We start from the raw sequence: 19,361 nt of genomic DNA on the forward strand, positions 1-19,361 counted from the left end.
GGATCACAGGCCCGGCAGCAGGACAGGGAGGGCACCACCACCTCAACACACTGCTCCACGTCCACAGACCCAACCACCATGACTGGATCACAGCCCCGGCAGCAGGACAGGGAGGGCACCACCACCTCAACACACTGCTCCACGTCCACAGACCCAACCACCATGACTGGATCACAGGCCAACAGCAGCAATCTGTACCCCAGAGACGGAAAGACACACTTGGACCAGGAGCAGGTAGTCTGTCTTTACCGCTTACTGACTAAAATACTAACACTGTTATTCACACTCAGATCTGTTCTAGATAAACACTGTTATTCACACTCAGATCTGTTCTAGATAAACACTGTTATTCACACTCAGATCTGTTCTAGATAAACACTGTTATTCACACTCAGATCTGTTCTAGATAAACACTGTTATTCACACTCAGATCTGTTCTAGATAAACACTGTTATTCACACTCAGATCTGTTCTAGATAAACACTGTTATTCACACTCAGATCTGTTCTAGATAAACACTGTTATTCACACTCAGATCTGTTCTAGATAAACACTGTTATTCACTCAGATCTGTTATGTTATGCAAATCATATCTCACAGTTCAGATGACTGGTGTGTAAGAAAAGGAATGTCCTCTGGACCCTAACACTGTCACATTCTCTCTCCCTTTCCCCTCCCCCTCTCTCCCTTTCCCCTCCTCCTCTCTCCCTCTCCCCTCCTCCTCTCTCCCTCTCCCCCCTCCCCCTCTCTCCCTCTCCCCTCCTCCTCCCCCTCTCTCCCTCTCCCCTCCTCCTCTCTCCCTCTCACCCCTCCTCCTCTCCCCCTCTCCCCTCCTCCTCCCCCTCTCTCCCTCTCCCCTCCCCCTCTCTCCCTCTCCCCCCCTCCTCTCTCCCTCTCCCCTCCCCCTCTCTCCCTCTCCCCCCTCCCCCTCTCTCCCTCTCCCCTCCTCCTCCCCCTCTCCCTCTCCCCTCCTCCTCTCTCCCTCTCACCCCTCCTCCTCTCCCCCTCTCCCCTCCTCCTCCCCCTCTCTCCCTCTCCCCTCCTCCTCTCTCCCTCTCTCCCCTCCTCCTCTCTCCCTCTCCCCTCCCCCTCTCTCCCTCTCCCCTCCTCCTCTCTCCCTCTCCCCTCCTCTCTCCCTCTCCCCTCCTCCTCTCTCCCTCTCCCCTCCTCCTCTCTCCCTCTCCCCCCTCCAGCTGCCTGGGAGAGTCCGAGAGAACCACATTACTGATCCCCCCAACTCTGGAGCTCCTCTCCCCCTGACTCCCAGCACGTACCGGCAGATCTCCCGTTCTCACCCCGATGTAGGGCGCCCCGAGTCCAGCCTGTGTCCTGGAGCAGACTGGGTCTCTGGAGCGTCGACCACCAGGATGGGTCAGGTCTCCCAACTCCACCTCACCCTCTCCCCTGGTCCTAAAGGGGCCCAGAGAGTTCCGTCCTTTGCTCCTCTCAGACACTCCTCTGCTGTCTCCAGCAGTGTTGATGTAGACGAGAGCCTGGGTTACGCCCCCGAGCCTGCGCCGGCCAATCAGACGGGGTCGCAGGAGACCAGAGATCCAATCAGGAGACAGGGGCAGGAGACGGCCGACGCCTCAGTCCAGGTCACCACGGGAACGGCAACCTCCACCTTCCCACAATGCTTCACACCTCCCCAGAGGCTGACTGGTACCGGTCCGTCTCGGCTGGTGGCGCTGCCGGTTCTGTTGCCATATAAACCACACGGTAGTGAGGAGATGTTCTACGTATCCCAGACGAATACTGACACACAGCTTTCCCCTGTACGATCTGACACCACCGTGGAGAGTTCACACCCAGGTACAACAACATCTCTTATCTAACTAGTTAAAATACATTATTTTGCCATTTTTAAACGATCTATAGTGACACTGACAGATTCTGAATGTGTTAAGGAATTCCAGAGCATTCAATAATGAATTATCCCATTCGTATGAACATGTCTAGAGAACTCATAGGCTAACTGAGACCGTCATGTAATAGGTGCAGCCACTGACCCCCCCTCTTCTCCTCTGGCCCCTCCTCTCTCCTCTGGCCTCTCCTCCCCTCCTCTCTCCTCCCCTCCTCTCTCCTCCTCTCCTCTCTCCTCCTCTCCTCCCCTCTCCTCTCCTCTCCTCCTCTCCCCCCCCCCCCCCCCCCCCCTCCTCTCCTCTCCTCCCCTCCTCTCCTCCCCATGCGGGTAGCAGCTGGTCTTTTGTAACAGTGAATGAATTATTCATGTCCCAGTGGGAGAGAGACAAAGGTAGTGTTGAGTCCCAGGTCCGACGGCGATGTTCCTCAGAGAGAAACAGGGCTTCCTGCTTCCTCTCCCAGCCACTCACCCGTTCCTTCCTCTCTCTCTCTCTCTCTCTCTCTCTCTCTCTCTCTCTCTCTCTCTCTCTCTCTCTCTCTCCTCCACAGGCTCGGACGACGCGGTGCCCCCTCGCTTCAACACGGAGATCCTGGGGTCACGGGAGCAGCAGGTGGACCAGGGGGTGGACAGGGGGGTCAACATCAAACACACAGAGGGTATCTACAGCAAGAGACTAAGACTGGGAGGCGGGTACAGCATGGAGAGGAGAGGTGAGCACTCAGTGTAGTGAGGGTTTCACACTGGGGGAAGCACAGGGTCAGTGTTGTGAGGGTTTCACACTGGGGGAAGCACAGGGTCAGTATAGTATACAGTACGTATATTTTTAATGGACAGAGTCGCTGCTTTATGTGTGAATGTGCTTTTCTCTTGAGTTCTTAACCAGATACCATTTCCACTCTCAGGTAACACCATGCCAGTGGATGAAAGCCAACCAATGAGTGACCAGCATGCTCCACAGCCACGGTGCTACTCTCATGTAACAGGAGGGTTAACCAGAGGACCTATACCAACCACCACCACTAGAGGTCCTGCTATACCAACCACCACCACTAGAGGTCCTGCTATACCAACCACCACCACTAGAGGTCCTGCTATACCAACCACCACCACTAGAGGTCCTGCTATACCAACCACCACCACTAGAGGTCCTGCTATACCAACCACCACCACTAGAGGTCCTGCTATACCAACCACCACCACTAGAGGTCCTGCTATACCAACCACCACCACTAGAGGTCCTGCTATACCAACCACCACCACTAGAGGTCCTGCTATACCAACCACCACCACTAGAGGTCCTGCTATACCAACCACCACCACTAGAGGTCCTGCTATACCAACCACCACCACTAGAGGTCCTGCTATACCAACCACCACCACTAGAGGTCCATCTGTGGCCATGAGAGACCATGGAACCTCAATCACCACCACCACCACACACACCCAGGGGGTCTCAGTCACGGACCGCCCTGTCCAGCCCTCCCTTCGCTGCAGCCTGGGGGTGGGGGAGGAAGAGCAGGAGGAGTTCCAGCCTCTGCATGTAGAGATGGACTATAGTTGTATGGACCATCACCATCACTTCCCCAACACACATCCAACCCACCCTCTCCCTCACCCAGGGATGGAGCGAGAGCCGGGCAGGCGGGACCACAGCCTAGCCCAGTGGAGTGGCGGCACTCTGGACCAACTGTGGCGCAGGTTCAGTGAGAGGTGGAGCTTGGAGGAGGCCCGGCCCACCAATGAGAGAGAGGCCCCCCTGCTGGAGCGCCTGGAGCGTCTGTCCCGCCTCATCCAAAGCACCGGGACCTCCACCCTACCACAGCAGCAGACTGACACCAAAGAACAAGAGGGAGGAGGACGGAGGAGGAGAGAGAGAGAGAGTAGTAAGAAGAAGGAGGAAGGGAGGAGTAGAGAAGGTGTGGAAGAAGAGAGGAGCAGGAGAGAGAAGGGCAGCAGTAGACGGAGCAATCCCGATGCTAAAGCTAACCAGGCTACGGCTAGTGGTGCGCGCCAGGCCTGGGAGGGGGAGGACTGCCCCGCCTCCTACAACTCTAGCCCCTCCCGCGGCCCGGCCCACAGCTCTAGTCCCTCCCACCGCCCGGCCCGCAGCCAATACTTGTGTCCAGCGGAGAGAGATACGTTTGGGAGCATCTCGGGGGAGACCAGCAGCTCCATGTCGACAGTAGACACAGCCCGATTGGTGAGGGCCTTCGGAGCCCACAGGGTCAGAGGGCAGAATACTGGAGGAGGTGAGTTCAGCAACGGTTCTCTTTTGAGGTTAACATGTTACTTATGAACAACTTCAAGTTGAATGATTTGAATGAGCTAACATTTACACACTATTCTCCTTGTTCAACGCACCTAGGGACTAGCTCCAGTCACAGGACCAACCACAGCCTCAGTAAACTGTACAGCACCATCCACCAGCAGAGGAGAGGGAGACCCAGAGAGACTCCTCATAGCCCCCCAGTCCCCTCAGAGTCTACTGGCACTGATGACTCTGTAGTATGTCTACCTCTCTGTTGACTTGTCCTTCTCTCTTTCTCTCTCCTCTCCTCTCTCTTTCTCTCTCTTCTCTCTCCTCTCTCCTTTCTCTTCTCTCTTTCCTCTCCCTTCTCTCTCCTCTCTTCTCTCTCTCCTCTCCCCTCTCTCCTCTCCTCTCTCTTTCCTCTCCCTTCTCTCCTCTCTCTCCTCTCTTTCTCTTTCTCTTTCTCTCTCTTCTCTCTTCTCTCTCCTCTCTCCTCTCTCCTCTCTCCTCTCTCCTCTCTCCTCTCTTCTCTCTCTCCTCTCCTCTCCTCTCTCTCTCTCTCTTCTCTCTCTCCTCTCCTCTCTCTCTTTCTCTCCTCACCCTTCTCTCTTCCCTCTTTCCTCTTTCTCTCTCTCTCTACTCTCTCTGTTATAAAACTGTTTGTTTTCAGACCCCATCTTTCTCAGGCTCGGTTCCCTGTACTGTATATTGAATGGTCTATAGTTTTGATAGTCATTGATTGGCTCCTGTGTATTGTGGCTCCTCAGATTCCAGCTGACTCTGAATCATCAACCAGCACCTACACCCTCCCCTCACATCGTGGCCCCTCCCACTCCAAGAAGGCAGTCAAACTTGTCAGCAAAGGTATACAGGCAGGTCAGTAACCTATGTTCTGAAAATAATCTGTAATAATAATAATATGCCATTTAGCAGACGCTTTTATCCAAAGCGACTTACAGTCATGCGTGCATAAAATTTTTTTTTGTGTATGGGTGGTCCCGGGGATCGAACCCACTACCCTGGTGTTACAAGCGCCGTGCTCTACCAGCTGAGCTACAGAGGACCACGTGTACACTGAACAAAAATATAAACGCAACATGCAACAATTTCAAAGACTTTACTGAGTTACAGTTCATACAGTGCATTCGTAAAGGATTCAGACCCCTTGACCTTTTCCACATTTTGTTACGTTACAGCCTTATTCTAAAATGGATTAAGTTGTTTTTCCCCCCCCCATCAATCAACACACAATACCCCATAATGACAAAGCAAAAACAGTTTTTAGAATTTTTTGCAAATGTATTAAAAATAAAAAACTGAAATATACATTTACATACAGTACCAGTCAAAATGTTGGACACACCTACTCATTCAAGGGTTTTTATTTATTTTTTACTATTTTCTACATTGTAGAATAATAGTGAAGACATCAAAACTATTAAATAACACATATGGAATCATGTAGTAACCAAAGAAGCGTTAAACAAATCAAAATATATTTTATATTTGAGATTCTTCAAAGTAGCCACCCTTTGCCTTGATGACAGCTTTGCACACTCTTGGCATTCTCTCAACCAGCTTCACCTGGAATGCTTTTCCAACAGTCTTGAAGGAGTTCCCACATATGCTGAGCACTTGTTGGCTGCTTTTCATTCACTCTTGGCATTCTCGCGTTTTATATTTTTGTTCAGTGCATAAACATGGAGGTGTGGAGGGAGGGGCTCAAACATGGACACTCAACCATCTCTCCCTCTCCTCTCCGCAGGTGACCTGGAGATTGTGAGTAACGGAACACGTCGCCACACCCGCGACGTTGGCACAACGTTCCCCTCGCCAGGCTCAGCCAGGGGTGCCAGGGTACCCCCCTCCTCATCCTCTGGGGGCAGAGAGGGGGCCTGGAGGTTCCTAAAGCAGGGGAAGAGCAATATGAGCCAAGCCCTTCAAGGTCAACATTTTACATTTAAACTCTAGAGTGCTCCCAAATCAGTAACACACAATGCAATACTAATCCAGTATTATTAAAAGACAGACATGAGCAATGTGCAGCAGGGCCTCACTATTTGAAGCAGTCTTATATGCAGAGTTGTATGTAGTTATACACGGAGTGGACAAAACATTAAGAACACCTTCCTAATATTGAGTTGCCAACCCCCCCAACCCAACCCCCCATTTTGCCTTCAGAACAGCCTCAATTCTTCATGGCATGGACTCAACAAGGTGTCCAAAGCGTTCCACAGGGATTCTGGCCCCATGTTGACTCCAATGTTTCCCACGGTTGTGTCAAGTTGGCTGGATGTCCTTTGGGTGGTGGACCATTCTTGATACACACGGGAAACTGTTGAGCGTGAAAAACCCAGCAGCGTTGCAGTTCGACACAAACCGGTGTGCCTGGCACCTACTACCATACCCCGTTCAAAAGGCACTTTAATATTTTGTCTTGCCCATTCACCCTCTGAATGGAACACATACACAATCCATGTCTCAATTGTCTCAAGGCTTAAAAATCCTTCTTTAACCTGTCTCCTCCCCTTCATCTACACTGATTTGAAGTGACTTTAACAAGTGACATCAATAAGGGATCATAGCTTTCACCTGGATTCACCTGGTCAGTTTATGTCATGGAAAGAGCAGGTGTTCTTAATGTTTTGTCCACTCAGTGTAGATCTCCACCTTATTGGTGTCCGCCCTGAGATTGGAAGGTTGGGAGTTCAATCCCTGGCCGAGTCATACCAAAGACTGTAAATTGTGACCGGATGTGTCTCTGCTTGGCACTCAGCATTAAGGAAATGTTGTGGCTTTGTTTCGTCAAGTTGCCTCATGCTACAAAAACAGCTTCTGCTCCTATGAGCCATTCTGGCTCGCACAAGCCAAGGTTCAAACAAGGCTGTCCACTTTACGTGTGTCATCATGTCTGTGTCCTACTTCCAGGCGTGTCATCATGTCTGTTTCCTACTTCCAGGCGTGTCGTCATGTCGGTTTCCTACTTCCAGGCGTGTCATCATGTCTGTTTCCTACTTCCAGGCGTGTCGTCATGTCGGTTTCCTACTTCCAGGCGTGTCATCATGTCTGTTTCCTACTTCCAGGCGTGTCATCATGTCTGTGTCTCCTACTTCCAGGCGTGTCGTCATGTCGGTTTCCTACTTCCAGGCGTGTCATCATGTCTGTTTCCTACTTCCAGGCGTGTCATCATGTCTGTTTCCTACTTCCAGGCGTGTCATCATGTCTGTTTCCTACTTCCAGGCGTGTCATCATGTCTGTGTCTCCTACTTCCAGGCGTGTCGTCATGTCGGTTTCCTACTTCCAGGCGTGTCATCATGTCTGTTTCCTACTTCCAGGCGTGTCATCATGTCTGTGTCCTACTTCCAGGCGTGTCATCATGTCTGTTTCCTGCTTCCAGGCGTGTCGTCATGTCGGTTTCCTACTTCCAGGCGTGTCATCATGTCTGTTTCCTACTTCCAGGCGTGTCATCATGTCTGTGTCCTACTTCCAGGCGTGTCGTCATGTCGGTTTCCTACTTCCAGGCGTGTCATCATGTCTGTTTCCTACTTCCAGGCGTGTCATCATGTCTGTGTCCTACTTCCAGGCGTGTCATTATGTCTGTTTCCTACTTCCAGGCGTGTCATCATGTCTGTGTCCTACTTCCAGGCGTGTCATCATGTCTGTTTCCTACTTCCAGGCGTGTCATCATGTCTGTTTCCTACTTCCAGGCGTGTCATCATGTCTGTTTCCTACTTCCAGGCGTGTCATCATGTCTGTTTCCTACTTCCAGGCGTGTCATCATGTCTGTTTCCTACTTCCAGGCGTGTCATCATGTCTGTGTCCTACTTCCAGGCGTGTCATCATGTCTGTGTCCTACTTCCAGGCGTGTCATCATGTCTGTTTCCTACTTCCAGGCGTGTCATCATGTCTGTGTCCTACTTCCAGGCGTGTCGTCATGTCGGTTTCCTACTTCCAGGCGTGTCATCATGTCTGTTTCCTACTTCCAGGCGTGTCATCATGTCTGTGTCCTACTTCCAGGCGTGTCATTATGTCTGTTTCCTACTTCCAGGCGTGTCATCATGTCTGTGTCCTACTTCCAGGCGTGTCATCATGTCTGTTTCCTACTTCCAGGCGTGTCATCATGTCTGTTTCCTACTTCCAGGCGTGTCATCATGTCTGTTTCCTACTTCCAGGCGTGTCATCATGTCTGTTTCCTACTTCCAGGCGTGTCATCATGTCTGTTTCCTACTTCCAGGCGTGTCATCATGTCTGTGTCCTACTTCCAGGCGTGTCATCATGTCTGTTTCCTACTTCCAGGCGTGTCATCATGTCTGTTTCCTACTTCCAGGCGTGTCGTCATGTCTGTTTCCTACTTCCAGGCGTGTCATCATGTCTGTTTCCTACTTCCAGGCGTGTCATCATGTCTGTTTCCTACTTCCAGGCGTGTCATCATGTCTGTTTCCTACTTCCAGGCGTGTCATCATGTCTGTTTCCTACTTCCAGGCGTGTCATGGGACATCCCTGCTGAGGACCTGAGAGCTGAGAGCAGGAAGGAGAACCAGCCGGAGCAGCAGCCTCCCCAGGGCCCGGGCTGGTTTGAACCCTACAGCAGAACCTCCCGGCCCTGGAGAGAACCACTCAGACAGAGACACATACAGGACAGGTCTTAATCTACTATTTTGTTTAGAAATGTTTTATTTTATTTATCTTTCTCACTTTATTGTTCTATTGTAATGTTTGCGAAGAACTTCGAACTGTGTTTTTTTTGTAAGAACTGTGCTTTGATTTGCCAGGGAGCGACTGACAGACAGACTACAGACCAACCAGCTGGAGGCTGACTGGGAGAGTCCCAGTGACAGGCAGCACAACAAGCCCAGCATCATCACCCCTCCTGGGCCTGAACCCACAGGCAACGCCCCCGCCGCTCTGGTCCGCATCTCTCTACAGGTCTGGTTCACTACTCTGTTACCTGCGTTGTGTCTGTTACCAACAGGGTCTGTTACCTGCGTTGTGTCTGTTACCAACAGTGTCTGTTACCTACGTTGTTGGTCAAAGGTCAAACATGCTCCTCTTCAACCCTATTAAGCTGATATAGCTCCTCTCCAACCCCTGTAGGAAGCTTTGGAGCTGCGTCGGCCAGAGTTTGTGTCTCGGTCTCGGGAGAGGGTGAAGCGTCTGGTGCTGCAGGTGGAGGAGAGGAAGCTGCAGGTCGTCTTCAGCAGAGAGAGACACCAGCTGTTCAACCGCCCTGGAGGACCAGGGAGACTGCCCAAACCAACAGGTACCAACCCTCCCCCAGTCCCCAAACCAACAGGTACCAAGCCTCCCCCCAGTCCCCAAACCTACAGGTACCAACCCTCCCCCAGTCCCCAAACCTACAGGTACCAAGCCTCCCCCTCAGTCCCCAAACTAACAGGTACCAAGCCTCAGTCCCCAAACCTACAGGTACCAAGCCTCCCCCAGTCCCCAAACCTACAGGTACCAAGCCTCCCCCAGTCCCCAAACCAACAGGTACCAAGCCTCCCCCCTCAGTCCCCAAACCAACAGGTACCAAGCCTCCCCCCTCAGTCCCCAAACCAACAGGTACCAAGCCTCCCCCAGTCCCCAAACCAACAGGTACCAACCCTCCCCCCAGTCCCCAAACCAACAGGTACCAACCCTCCCCCCCCAGTCCCCAAACCAACAGGTACCAACCCTCCCCCAGTCCCCAAACTAACAGGTACCAACCCTCCCCAGTCCCCAAACTAACAGGTACCAAGCCTCAGTCCCCAAACCTACAGGTACCAAGCCTCCCCCCAGTCCCCAAACCTACAGGTACCAAGCCTCCCCCAGTCCCCAAACCAACAGGTACCAACCCTCCCCCCAGTCCCCAAACCAACAGGTACCAACCCTCCCCCCCAGTCCCCAAACCAACAGGTACCAACCCTCCCCCAGTCCCCAAACCAACAGGTACCAAGCCTCCCCCAGTCCCCAAACCTACAGGTACCAAGCCTCCCCCAGTCCCCAAACCAACAGGTACCAACCCTCCCCCCAGTCCCCAAACCAACAGGTACCAACCCTCCCCCCCAGTCCCCAAACCAACAGGTACCAACCCTCCCCCCAGTCCCCAAACCTACAGGTACCAACCCTCCCCCAGTCCCCAAACCAACAGGTACCAACCCTCCCCCCAGTCCCCAAACCAACAGGTACCAAGCCTCCCCCCAGTCCCCAAACCTGCAGGTAGCAACCCAACTCCCAGTCCCCAAACCAAAAGGTACCAACCCTCCCCCAGTCCCCAAACCAACAGGTACCAACCCAACCTCCAGTCCCCAAACCTACAGGTACCAACCCTCCCCCCAGTCCCCAAACCAACAGGTACCAACCCTCCCCCCCAGTCCCCAAACTAACAGGTACCAACCCTCCCCCAGTCCCCAAACCAACAGGTACCAACCCTCCCCCAGTCCCCAAACCAACAGGTACCAACCCTCCCCCCAGTCCCCAAACCTACAGGTACCAACCCTCCCCCAGTCCCCAAACCTACAGGTACCAACCCTCCCCCAGTCCCCAAACCAACAGGTACCAACCCTCCCCCAGTCCCCAAACCTACAGGTACCAAGCCCCCCCAGTCCCCAAACCTACAGGTACCAAGCCCCCCCAGTCCCCAAACCTACAGGTAGCAACCCAACTCCCAGTCCCCAAACCAACAGGTACCAACCCTCCCCCAGTCCCCAAACCAACAGGTACCAACCCTCCCCCAGTCTCCAAACTAACAGGTACCAACCCTCCCCCCAGTCCCCAAACCAACAGGTACCAAGCCCCCCCAGTCCCCAAACCTACAGGTACCAACCCTCCCCCCTCAGTCCCCAAACCAACAGGTACCAAGCCTCCCCCCTCAGTCCCCAAACCAACAGGTACCAAGCCTCCCCCAGTCCCCAAACCAACAGGTACCAACCCTCCCCCCAGTCCCCAAACCAACAGGTACCAACCCTCCCCCAGTCCCCAAACCAACAGGTACCAACCCTCCCCCAGTCCCCAAACCTACAGGTACCAAGCCTCCCCCCAGTCCCCAAACCTACAGGTACCAACCCTCCCCCAGTCCCCAAACCTACAGGTACCAAGCCCCCCCAGTCCCCAAACCTACAGGTACCAAGCCCCCCCAGTCCCCAAACCTACAGGTAGCAACCCAACTCCCAGTCCCCAAACCAACAGGTACCAACCCTCCCCCAGTCCCCAAACCAACAGGTACCAACCCTCCCCCCAGTCTCCAAACTAACAGGTACCAACCCTCCCCCCAGTCCCCAAACCTACAGGTACCAAGCCTCCCCCAGTCCCCAAACCAACAGGTACCAAGCCTCCCCCAGTCCCCAAACCAACAGGTACCAAGCCTCCCCCCTCAGTCCCCAAACCAACAGGAACCAAGCCTCCCCCCTCAGTCCCCAAACCAACAGGTACCAAGCCTCCCCCAGTCCCCAAACCAACAGGTACCAACCCTCCCCCCAGTCCCCAAACCAAAAGGTACCAACCCTCCCCCCCAGTCCCCAAACCAACAGGTACCAACCCTCCCCCAGTCCCCAAACTAACAGGTACCAACCCTCCCCAGTCCCCAAACTAACAGGTACCAAGCCTCAGTCCCCAAACCTACAGGTACCAAGCCTCCCCCCAGTCCCCAAACCTACAGGTACCAAGCCTCCCCCAGTCCCCAAACCAACAGGTACCAACCCTCCCCCCAGTCCCCAAACCAACAGGTACCAACCCTCCCCCCCAGTCCCCAAACCAACAGGTACCAACCCTCCCCCCCAGTCCCCAAACCAACAGGTACCAACCCTCCCCCAGTCCCCAAACCAACAGGTACCAAGCCTCCCCCAGTCCCCAAACCTACAGGTACCAAGCCTCCCCCAGTCCCCAAACCAACAGGTACCAACCCTCCCCCCAGTCCCCAAACCAACAGGTACCAACCCTCCCCCCCAGTCCCCAAACCAACAGGTACCAACCCTCCCCCCAGTCCCCAAACCTACAGGTACCAACCCTCCCCCAGTCCCCAAACCAACAGGTACCAACCCTCCCCCCAGTCCCCAAACCAACAGGTACCAAGCCTCCCCCCAGTCCCCAAACCTGCAGGTAGCAACCCAACTCCCAGTCCCCAAACCAAAAGGTACCAACCCTCCCCCAGTCCCCAAACCAACAGGTACCAACCCAACCTCCAGTCCCCAAACCTACAGGTACCAACCCTCCCCCCAGTCCCCAAACCAACAGGTACCAACCCTCCCCCCCAGTCCCCAAACTAACAGGTACCAACCCTCCCCCAGTCCCCAAACCAACAGGTACCAACCCTCCCCCAGTCCCCAAACCAACAGGTACCAACCCAACCCCCAGTCCCCAAACCTACAGGTACCAACCCTCCCCCAGTCCCCAAACCTACAGGTACCAACCCTCCCCCAGTCCCCAAACCAACAGGTACCAACCCTCCCCCAGTCCCCAAACCAACAGATACCAAGCCTCCCCCAGTCCCCAAACCTACAGGTACCAACCCTCCCCCAGTCCCCAAACCTACAGGTACCAAGCCCCCCCAGTCCCCAAACCTACAGGTACCAAGCCCCCCCAGTCCCCAAACCTACAGGTAGCAACCCAACTCCCAGTCCCCAAACCAACAGGTACCAACCCTCCCCCAGTCCCCAAACCAACAGGTACCAACCCTCCCCCCAGTCTCCAAACTAACAGGTACCAACCCTCCCCCCAGTCCCCAAACCAACAGGTACCAACCCTCCCCCCAGTCCCCAAACCAACAGGTACCAACCCTCCCCCCAGTCCCCAAACCAACAGGTACCAACCCTCCCCCCAGTCCCCAAACCTATAGGTACCAACCCTCCCCCAGTCCCCAAACCTACAGGTACCAACCCTCCCCCAGTCCCCAAACCTACAGGTACCAACCCTCCCCCAGTCCCCAAACCAACAGGTACCAACCCAACCCCCAGTCCCCAAACCTACAGGTACCAACCCTCCCCCAGTCCCCAAACCAACAGGTACCAACCCTCCCCCTAGTCCCCAAACCAACAGGTACCAACCCTCCCCCAGTCCCCAAACCAACAGGTACCAAGCCTCCCCCCAGTCCCCAAACCAACAGGTACCAACCCTCCCCCAGTCCCCAAACCTACAGGTACCAACCCTCCCCCCAGTCCCCAAACCTACAGGTACCAAGCCTCCCCCCTCAGTCCCCAAACCTACAGGTACCAACCCTCCCCCAGTCCCCAAACCAACAGGTACCAACCCTCCCCCAGTCCCCAAACCTACAGGTACCAACCCAACCCCCAGTCCCCAAACCAACAGGTACCAACCCTCCCCCCAGTCCCCAAACCTACAGGTACCAACCCTCCCCCAGTCCCCAAACCAACAGGTACCAACCCAACCCCCAGTCCCCAAACCTACAGGTACCAACCCTCCCCCAGTCCCCAAACCAACAGGTACCAACCCTCCCCCAGTCCCCAAACCTGCAGGTACCAAGCCTCAGTCCCCAAACCTACAGGTACCAACCCTCCCCCAGTCCCCAAACCTACAGGTACCAAGCCTCCCCCAGTCCCCAAACCTACAGGTACCAACCCTCCCCCCCAGTCCCCAAACCAACAGGTACCAACCCTCAGTCCTCAAACCAACAGGTACCAACCCTCAGTCCTCAAACCAACAGGTACCAACCCTCCCCCCCAGTCCCCAAACCTACAGGTACCAAGCCTCAGTCCCCAAACCAACAGGTACCAACCCTCCCCCAGTCCCCAAACCAACAGGTACCAACCCTCCCCCAGTCCCCAAACCTACAGGTACCAACCCTCCCCCAGTCCCCAAACCTACAGGTACCAACCCTCCCCAGTCCCCAAACCAACAGGTACCAACCCTCCCCCCAGTCCCCAAACCTACAGGTACCAACCCTCCCCCAGTCCCCAAACCTACAGGTACCAACCCTCCCCCCCAGTCCCCAAACCTACAGGTACCAAGCCTCAGTCCCCAAACCAACAGGTACCAAGCCTCAGTCCCCAAACCAACAGGTACCAAGCCTCCCCAGTCCCCAAACCAACAGGTACCAAGCCTCCCCCAGTCCCCAAACCAACAGGTACCAACCCTCCCCCCAGTCCCCAAACCAACAGGTACCAACCCTCCCCCCCAGTCCCCAAACCAACAGGTACCAACCCTCCCCCAGTCCCCAAACTAACAGGTACCAACCCTCCCCAGTCCCCAAACCAACAGGTACCAACCCTCCCCCCAGTCCCCAAACCAACAGGTACCAACCCTCCCCCAGTCCCCAAACCAACAGGTACCAACCCTCCCCCAGTCCCCAAACCAACAGGTACCAACCCTCCCCCAGTCCCCAAACCAACAGGTACCAAGCCTCCCCCAGTCCCCAAACCAACAGGTACCAACCCAACCCCCAGTCCCCAAACCTACAGGTACCAACCCTCCCCCAGTCCCCAAACCAACAGGTACCAAGCCTCCCCCCAGTCCCCAAACCAACAGGTACCAACCCTCCCCCAGTCCCCAAACCTACAGGTACCAACCCTCCCCCCAGTCCCCAAACCTACAGGTACCAACCCTCCCCCCAGTCCCCAAACCTACAGGTACCAAGCCTCCCCCCTCAGTCCCCAAACCTACAGGTACCAACCCTCCCCCAGTCCCCAAACCAACAGGTACCAACCCTCCCCCAGTCCCCAAACCTACAGGTACCAACCCAACCCCCAGTCCCCAAACCAACAGGTACCAACCCTCCCCCCAGTCCCCAAACCTACAGGTACCAACCCTCCCCCAGTCCCCAAACCAACAGGTACCAACCCAACCCCCAGTCCCCAAACCTACAGGTACCAACCCTCCCCCAGTCCCCAAACCAACAGGTACCAACCCTCCCCCAGTCCCCAAACCTGCAGGTACCAAGCCTCAGTCCCCAAACCTACAGGTACCAACCCTCCCCCAGTCCCCAAACCTACAGGTACCAAGCCTCCCCCAGTCCCCAAACCTACAGGTACCAACCCTCCCCCCCAGTCCCCAAACCAACAGGTACCAACCCTCAGTCCTCAAACCAACAGGTACCAACCCTCAGTCCTCAAACCAACAGGTACCAACCCTCCCCCCCAGTCCCCAAACCTACAGGTACCAAGCCTCAGTCCCCAAACCAACAGGTACCAACCCTCCCCCAGTCCCCAAACCTACAGGTACCAACCCTCCCCCAGTCCCCAAACCTACAGGTACCAACCCTCCCCCAGTCCCCAAACCAACAGGTACCAACCCTCCCCCTAGTCCCCAAACCAACAGGTACCAAGCCTCCCCCCAGTCCCCAAACCAACAGGTACCAACCCTCCCCCAGTCCCCAAACCTACAGGTACCAACCCTCCCCCCAGTCCCCAAACCTACAGGTACCAAGCCTCCCCCCTCAGTCCCCAAACCTACAGGTACCAACCCTCCCCCAGTCCCCAAACCTACAGGTACCAACCCTCCCCCAGTCCCCAAACCAACAGGTACCAACCCTCCCCCAGTCCCCAAACCTACAGGTACCAACCCAACCCCCAGTCCCCAAACCAACAGGTACCAACCCTCCCCCCAGTCCCCAAACCTACAGGTACCAACCCTCCCCCAGTCCCCAAACCAACAGGTACCAACCCAACCCCCAGTCCCCAAACCTACAGGTACCAACCCTCCCCCAGTCCCCAAACCAACAGGTACCAACCCTCCCCCAGTCCCCAAACCTGCAGGTACCAAGCCTCAGTCCCCAAACCTACAGGTACCAACCCTCCCCCAGTCCCCAAACCTACAGGTACCAAGCCTCCCCCAGTCCCCAAACCTACAGGTACCAACCCTCCCCCCCAGTCCCCAAACCAACAGGTACCAACCCTCAGTCCTCAAACCAACAGGTACCAACCCTCAGTCCTCAAACCAACAGGTACCAACCCTCCCCCCCAGTCCCCAAACCTACAGGTACCAAGCCTCAGTCCCCAAACCAACAGGTACCAACCCTCCCCCAGTCCCCAAACCAACAGGTACCAACCCTCCCCCAGTCCCCAAACCTACAGGTACCAACCCTCCCCCAGTCCCCAAACCTACAGGTACCAACCCTCCCCAGTCCCCAAACCAACAGGTACCAACCCTCCCCCCAGTCCCCAAACCTACAGGTACCAACCCTCCCCCAGTCCCCAAACCTACAGGTACCAACCCTCCCCCCCAGTCCCCAAACCTACAGGTACCAAGCCTCAGTCCCCAAACCAACAGGTACCAAGCCTCAGTCCCCAAACCAACAGGTACCAAGCCTCCCCAGTCCCCAAACCAACAGGTACCAAGCCTCCCCCAGTCCCCAAACCAACAGGTACCAACCCTCCCCCCAGTCCCCAAACCAACAGGTACCAACCCTCCCCCCCAGTCCCCAAACCAACAGGTACCAACCCTCCCCCAGTCCCCAAACTAACAGGTACCAACCCTCCCCAGTCCCCAAACCAACAGGTACCAACCCAACCCCCAGTCCCCAAACCTACAGGTACCAACCCTCCCCCAGTCCCCAAACCAACAGGTACCAAGCCTCCCCCCAGTCCCCAAACCAACAGGTACCAACCCTCCCCCAGTCCCCAAACCTACAGGTACCAACCCTCCCCCCAGTCCCCAAACCTACAGGTACCAAGCCTCCCCCCTCAGTCCCCAAACCTACAGGTACCAACCCTCCCCCAGTCCCCAAACCAACAGGTACCAACCCTCCCCCAGTCCCCAAACCTACAGGTACCAACCCAACCCCCAGTCCCCAAACCAACAGGTACCAACCCTCCCCCCAGTCCCCAAACCTACAGGTACCAACCCTCCCCCAGTCCCCAAACCAACAGGTACCAACCCAACCCCCAGTCCCCAAACCTACAGGTACCAACCCTCCCCCAGTCCCCAAACCAACAGGTACCAACCCTCCCCCAGTCCCCAAACCTGCAGGTACCAAGCCTCAGTCCCCAAACCTACAGGTACCAACCCTCCCCCAGTCCCCAAACCTACAGGTACCAAGCCTCCCCCAGTCCCCAAACCTACAGGTACCAACCCTCCCCCCCAGTCCCCAAACCAACAGGTACCAACCCTCAGTCCTCAAACCAACAGGTACCAACCCTCAGTCCTCAAACCAACAGGTACCAACCCTCCCCCCCAGTCCCCAAACCTACAGGTACCAAGCCTCAGTCCCCAAACCAACAGGTACCAACCCTCCCCCAGTCCCCAAACCAACAGGTACCAACCCTCCCCCAGTCCCCAAACCTACAGGTACCAACCCTCCCCAGTCCCCAAACCAACAGGTACCAACCCTCCCCCCAGTCTCCAAACCAACAGGTACCAACCCTCCCCCAGTCCCCAAACCTACAGGTACCAACCCTCCCCCCCAGTCCCCAAACCTACAGGTACCAAGCCTCAGTCCCCAAACCAACAGGTACCAAGCCTCAGTCCCCAAACCAACAGGTACCAAGCCTCCCCAGTCCCCAAACCAACAGGTACCAAGCCTCCCCAGTCCCCAAACCAACAGGTACCAAGCCTCCCCCAGTCCCCAAACCAACAGGTACCAACCCTCCCCCAGTCCCCAAACCAACAGGTACCAACCCTCCCCCAGTCCCCAAACCAACAGGTACCAAGCCTCCCCCAGTCCCCAAACCAACAGGTACCAACCCTCCCCCCAGTCCCCAAACCTACAGGTACCAACCCTCCCCCCAGTCCCCAAACCAACAGGTACCAACCCTCCCCCCAGTCCCCAAACCAACAGGTACCAACCCTCCCCCAGTCCCCAAACCTACAGGTACCAAGCCCCCCCAGTCCCCAAACCAACAGGTACCAAGCCTCAGTCCCCAAACCTACAGGTACCAACCCTCCCCCAGTCCCCAAACCAACAGGTACCAAGCCTCAGTCCCCAAACCTACAGGTACCAAGCCTCCCCCAGTCCCCAAACCTACAGGTACCAAGCCTCCTCCCTCAGTCCCCAAACCTACAGGTACCAAGCCTCAGTCCCCAAACCTACAGGTACCAAGCCTCAGTCCCCAGCCCTCTCAGGATCTCCCAAACCGTCAGGCTCTTGTATCCACCAACGCTGAAGACTCAACAACCCAATAGGTTTGTTAAACATGGCTGATTTGTACCGTCTTCTCTCCCAAGGCACAGCGGTGTTCCAACGAGCCGTTCCAACCAAGGAGATGGAGCAGCGGTCTAGACAGTAAACCTGGATTTATGTTGCCTTTAATCAGCTCGGCTTTTTAGCATGCATTAAACATTGTGCTTTTCATTTTCAATGAGGATGTCTCTAATTTTAATTATTATCAAGTGGAAATAATTTTCCATAAACGTATCACATTGTGTTTGTTCCCCCCCATAACCCCTCCCCTCTCCTCTGTGCCCCGCTCATAACTCCTCCCCTCTCCTCTGTGCCTCATAACTCCTCCCCTCTCCTCTGTGCCTCATAACTCCTCCCCTCTCCTCTGTTCCCCTCTCATAACTCCTCCCCTCTCCTCTGTGCCTCATAACTCCTCCCCTCTCCTCTGTTCCCCTCTCATAACTCCTCCCCTCTCCTCTGTGCCTCATAACTCCTCCCCTCTCCTCTGTGCCTCATAACTCCTCCCCTCTCCTCTGTGCCTCATAACTCCTCCCCTCTCACTGTGCCTCATAACTCCTCCCCTCTCCTCTGTGCCTCATAACTCCTCCCCTCTCCTCTGTGCCCCTCTCATAACTCCTCCCCTCTCCCCATAACCCCTCCCCTCTCCTCTGTTCTATCAGACGGTCAGGTCAGGAACAGGAAGTAGACTCTAACAGGAGGGCCAGGAGGAGGAGGTTGGTCCCACAGCATAGATAACCCTAACCCATCATACCCTAACCCATCATACCCTAACCCATCATACCTTAACCCAGCGTAGACCACAGGTCCCACAGCATAGATAGAGATCTCTATATCAGGTAAGGGTGCCTGGGCCCAGATCTGTTTCTGCTCTCTTGCCAACTCCTTATGGAATTGTCATGTTTGGCTTATCAATGACAGCAATTAAGTTGGTAAGAGCACAAACTGATCTGGGAGCAGGCTACCGATAAGGGGCTCTATTTTCGGCTGTCATTAAGTCGGCACAAACTGATCTGGGACCAGGAAACATCATGCCCTCAGTAGGCTGCCCTGCTGTAATGAGTCTGTCTTACCCTGCCATGCATTAGCCAGGAGCCGATTACCCTGCCATGCATTAGCCAGGAGCCGATTACCCTGCCATGCATTAGCCAGGAGCCGATTACCCTGCCATGCATTAGCCAGGAGCCGATTACCCTGCCATGCAT

The 19,361-nt window shown here is 55.4% G+C and overlaps 1 protein-coding gene across 1 annotated transcript; it reads left to right on the plus strand.

The window, feature by feature from the left end:
* Window positions 1-46: 46 nt before the first annotated feature.
* On the plus strand, window positions 47-18,988 carry LOC311118727 (uncharacterized protein). Its single transcript, XM_084193509.1, has 12 exons — window positions 47-234; window positions 1,194-1,812; window positions 2,413-2,574; window positions 2,767-4,113; window positions 4,230-4,369; window positions 4,880-4,988; window positions 5,878-6,057; window positions 8,595-8,754; window positions 8,885-9,038; window positions 9,207-9,372; window positions 18,204-18,261; window positions 18,819-18,988. Exons 1-12 carry the CDS (start codon window positions 79-81, stop codon window positions 18,892-18,894), a joined length of 3,327 nt encoding a protein of 1,108 aa, XP_084049635.1. The 5' UTR covers window positions 47-78; the 3' UTR covers window positions 18,895-18,988.
* The last annotated feature ends 373 nt before the right edge of the window (window positions 18,989-19,361 follow it).

The sequence above is a fragment of the Coregonus lavaretus genome, assembly GCF_964263955.1.
Source record: "Coregonus lavaretus genome assembly, contig: HAP1_SCAFFOLD_1410, whole genome shotgun sequence".
In the NCBI taxonomy this organism is placed as follows: Eukaryota; Metazoa; Chordata; class Actinopteri; order Salmoniformes; family Salmonidae; genus Coregonus; species Coregonus lavaretus.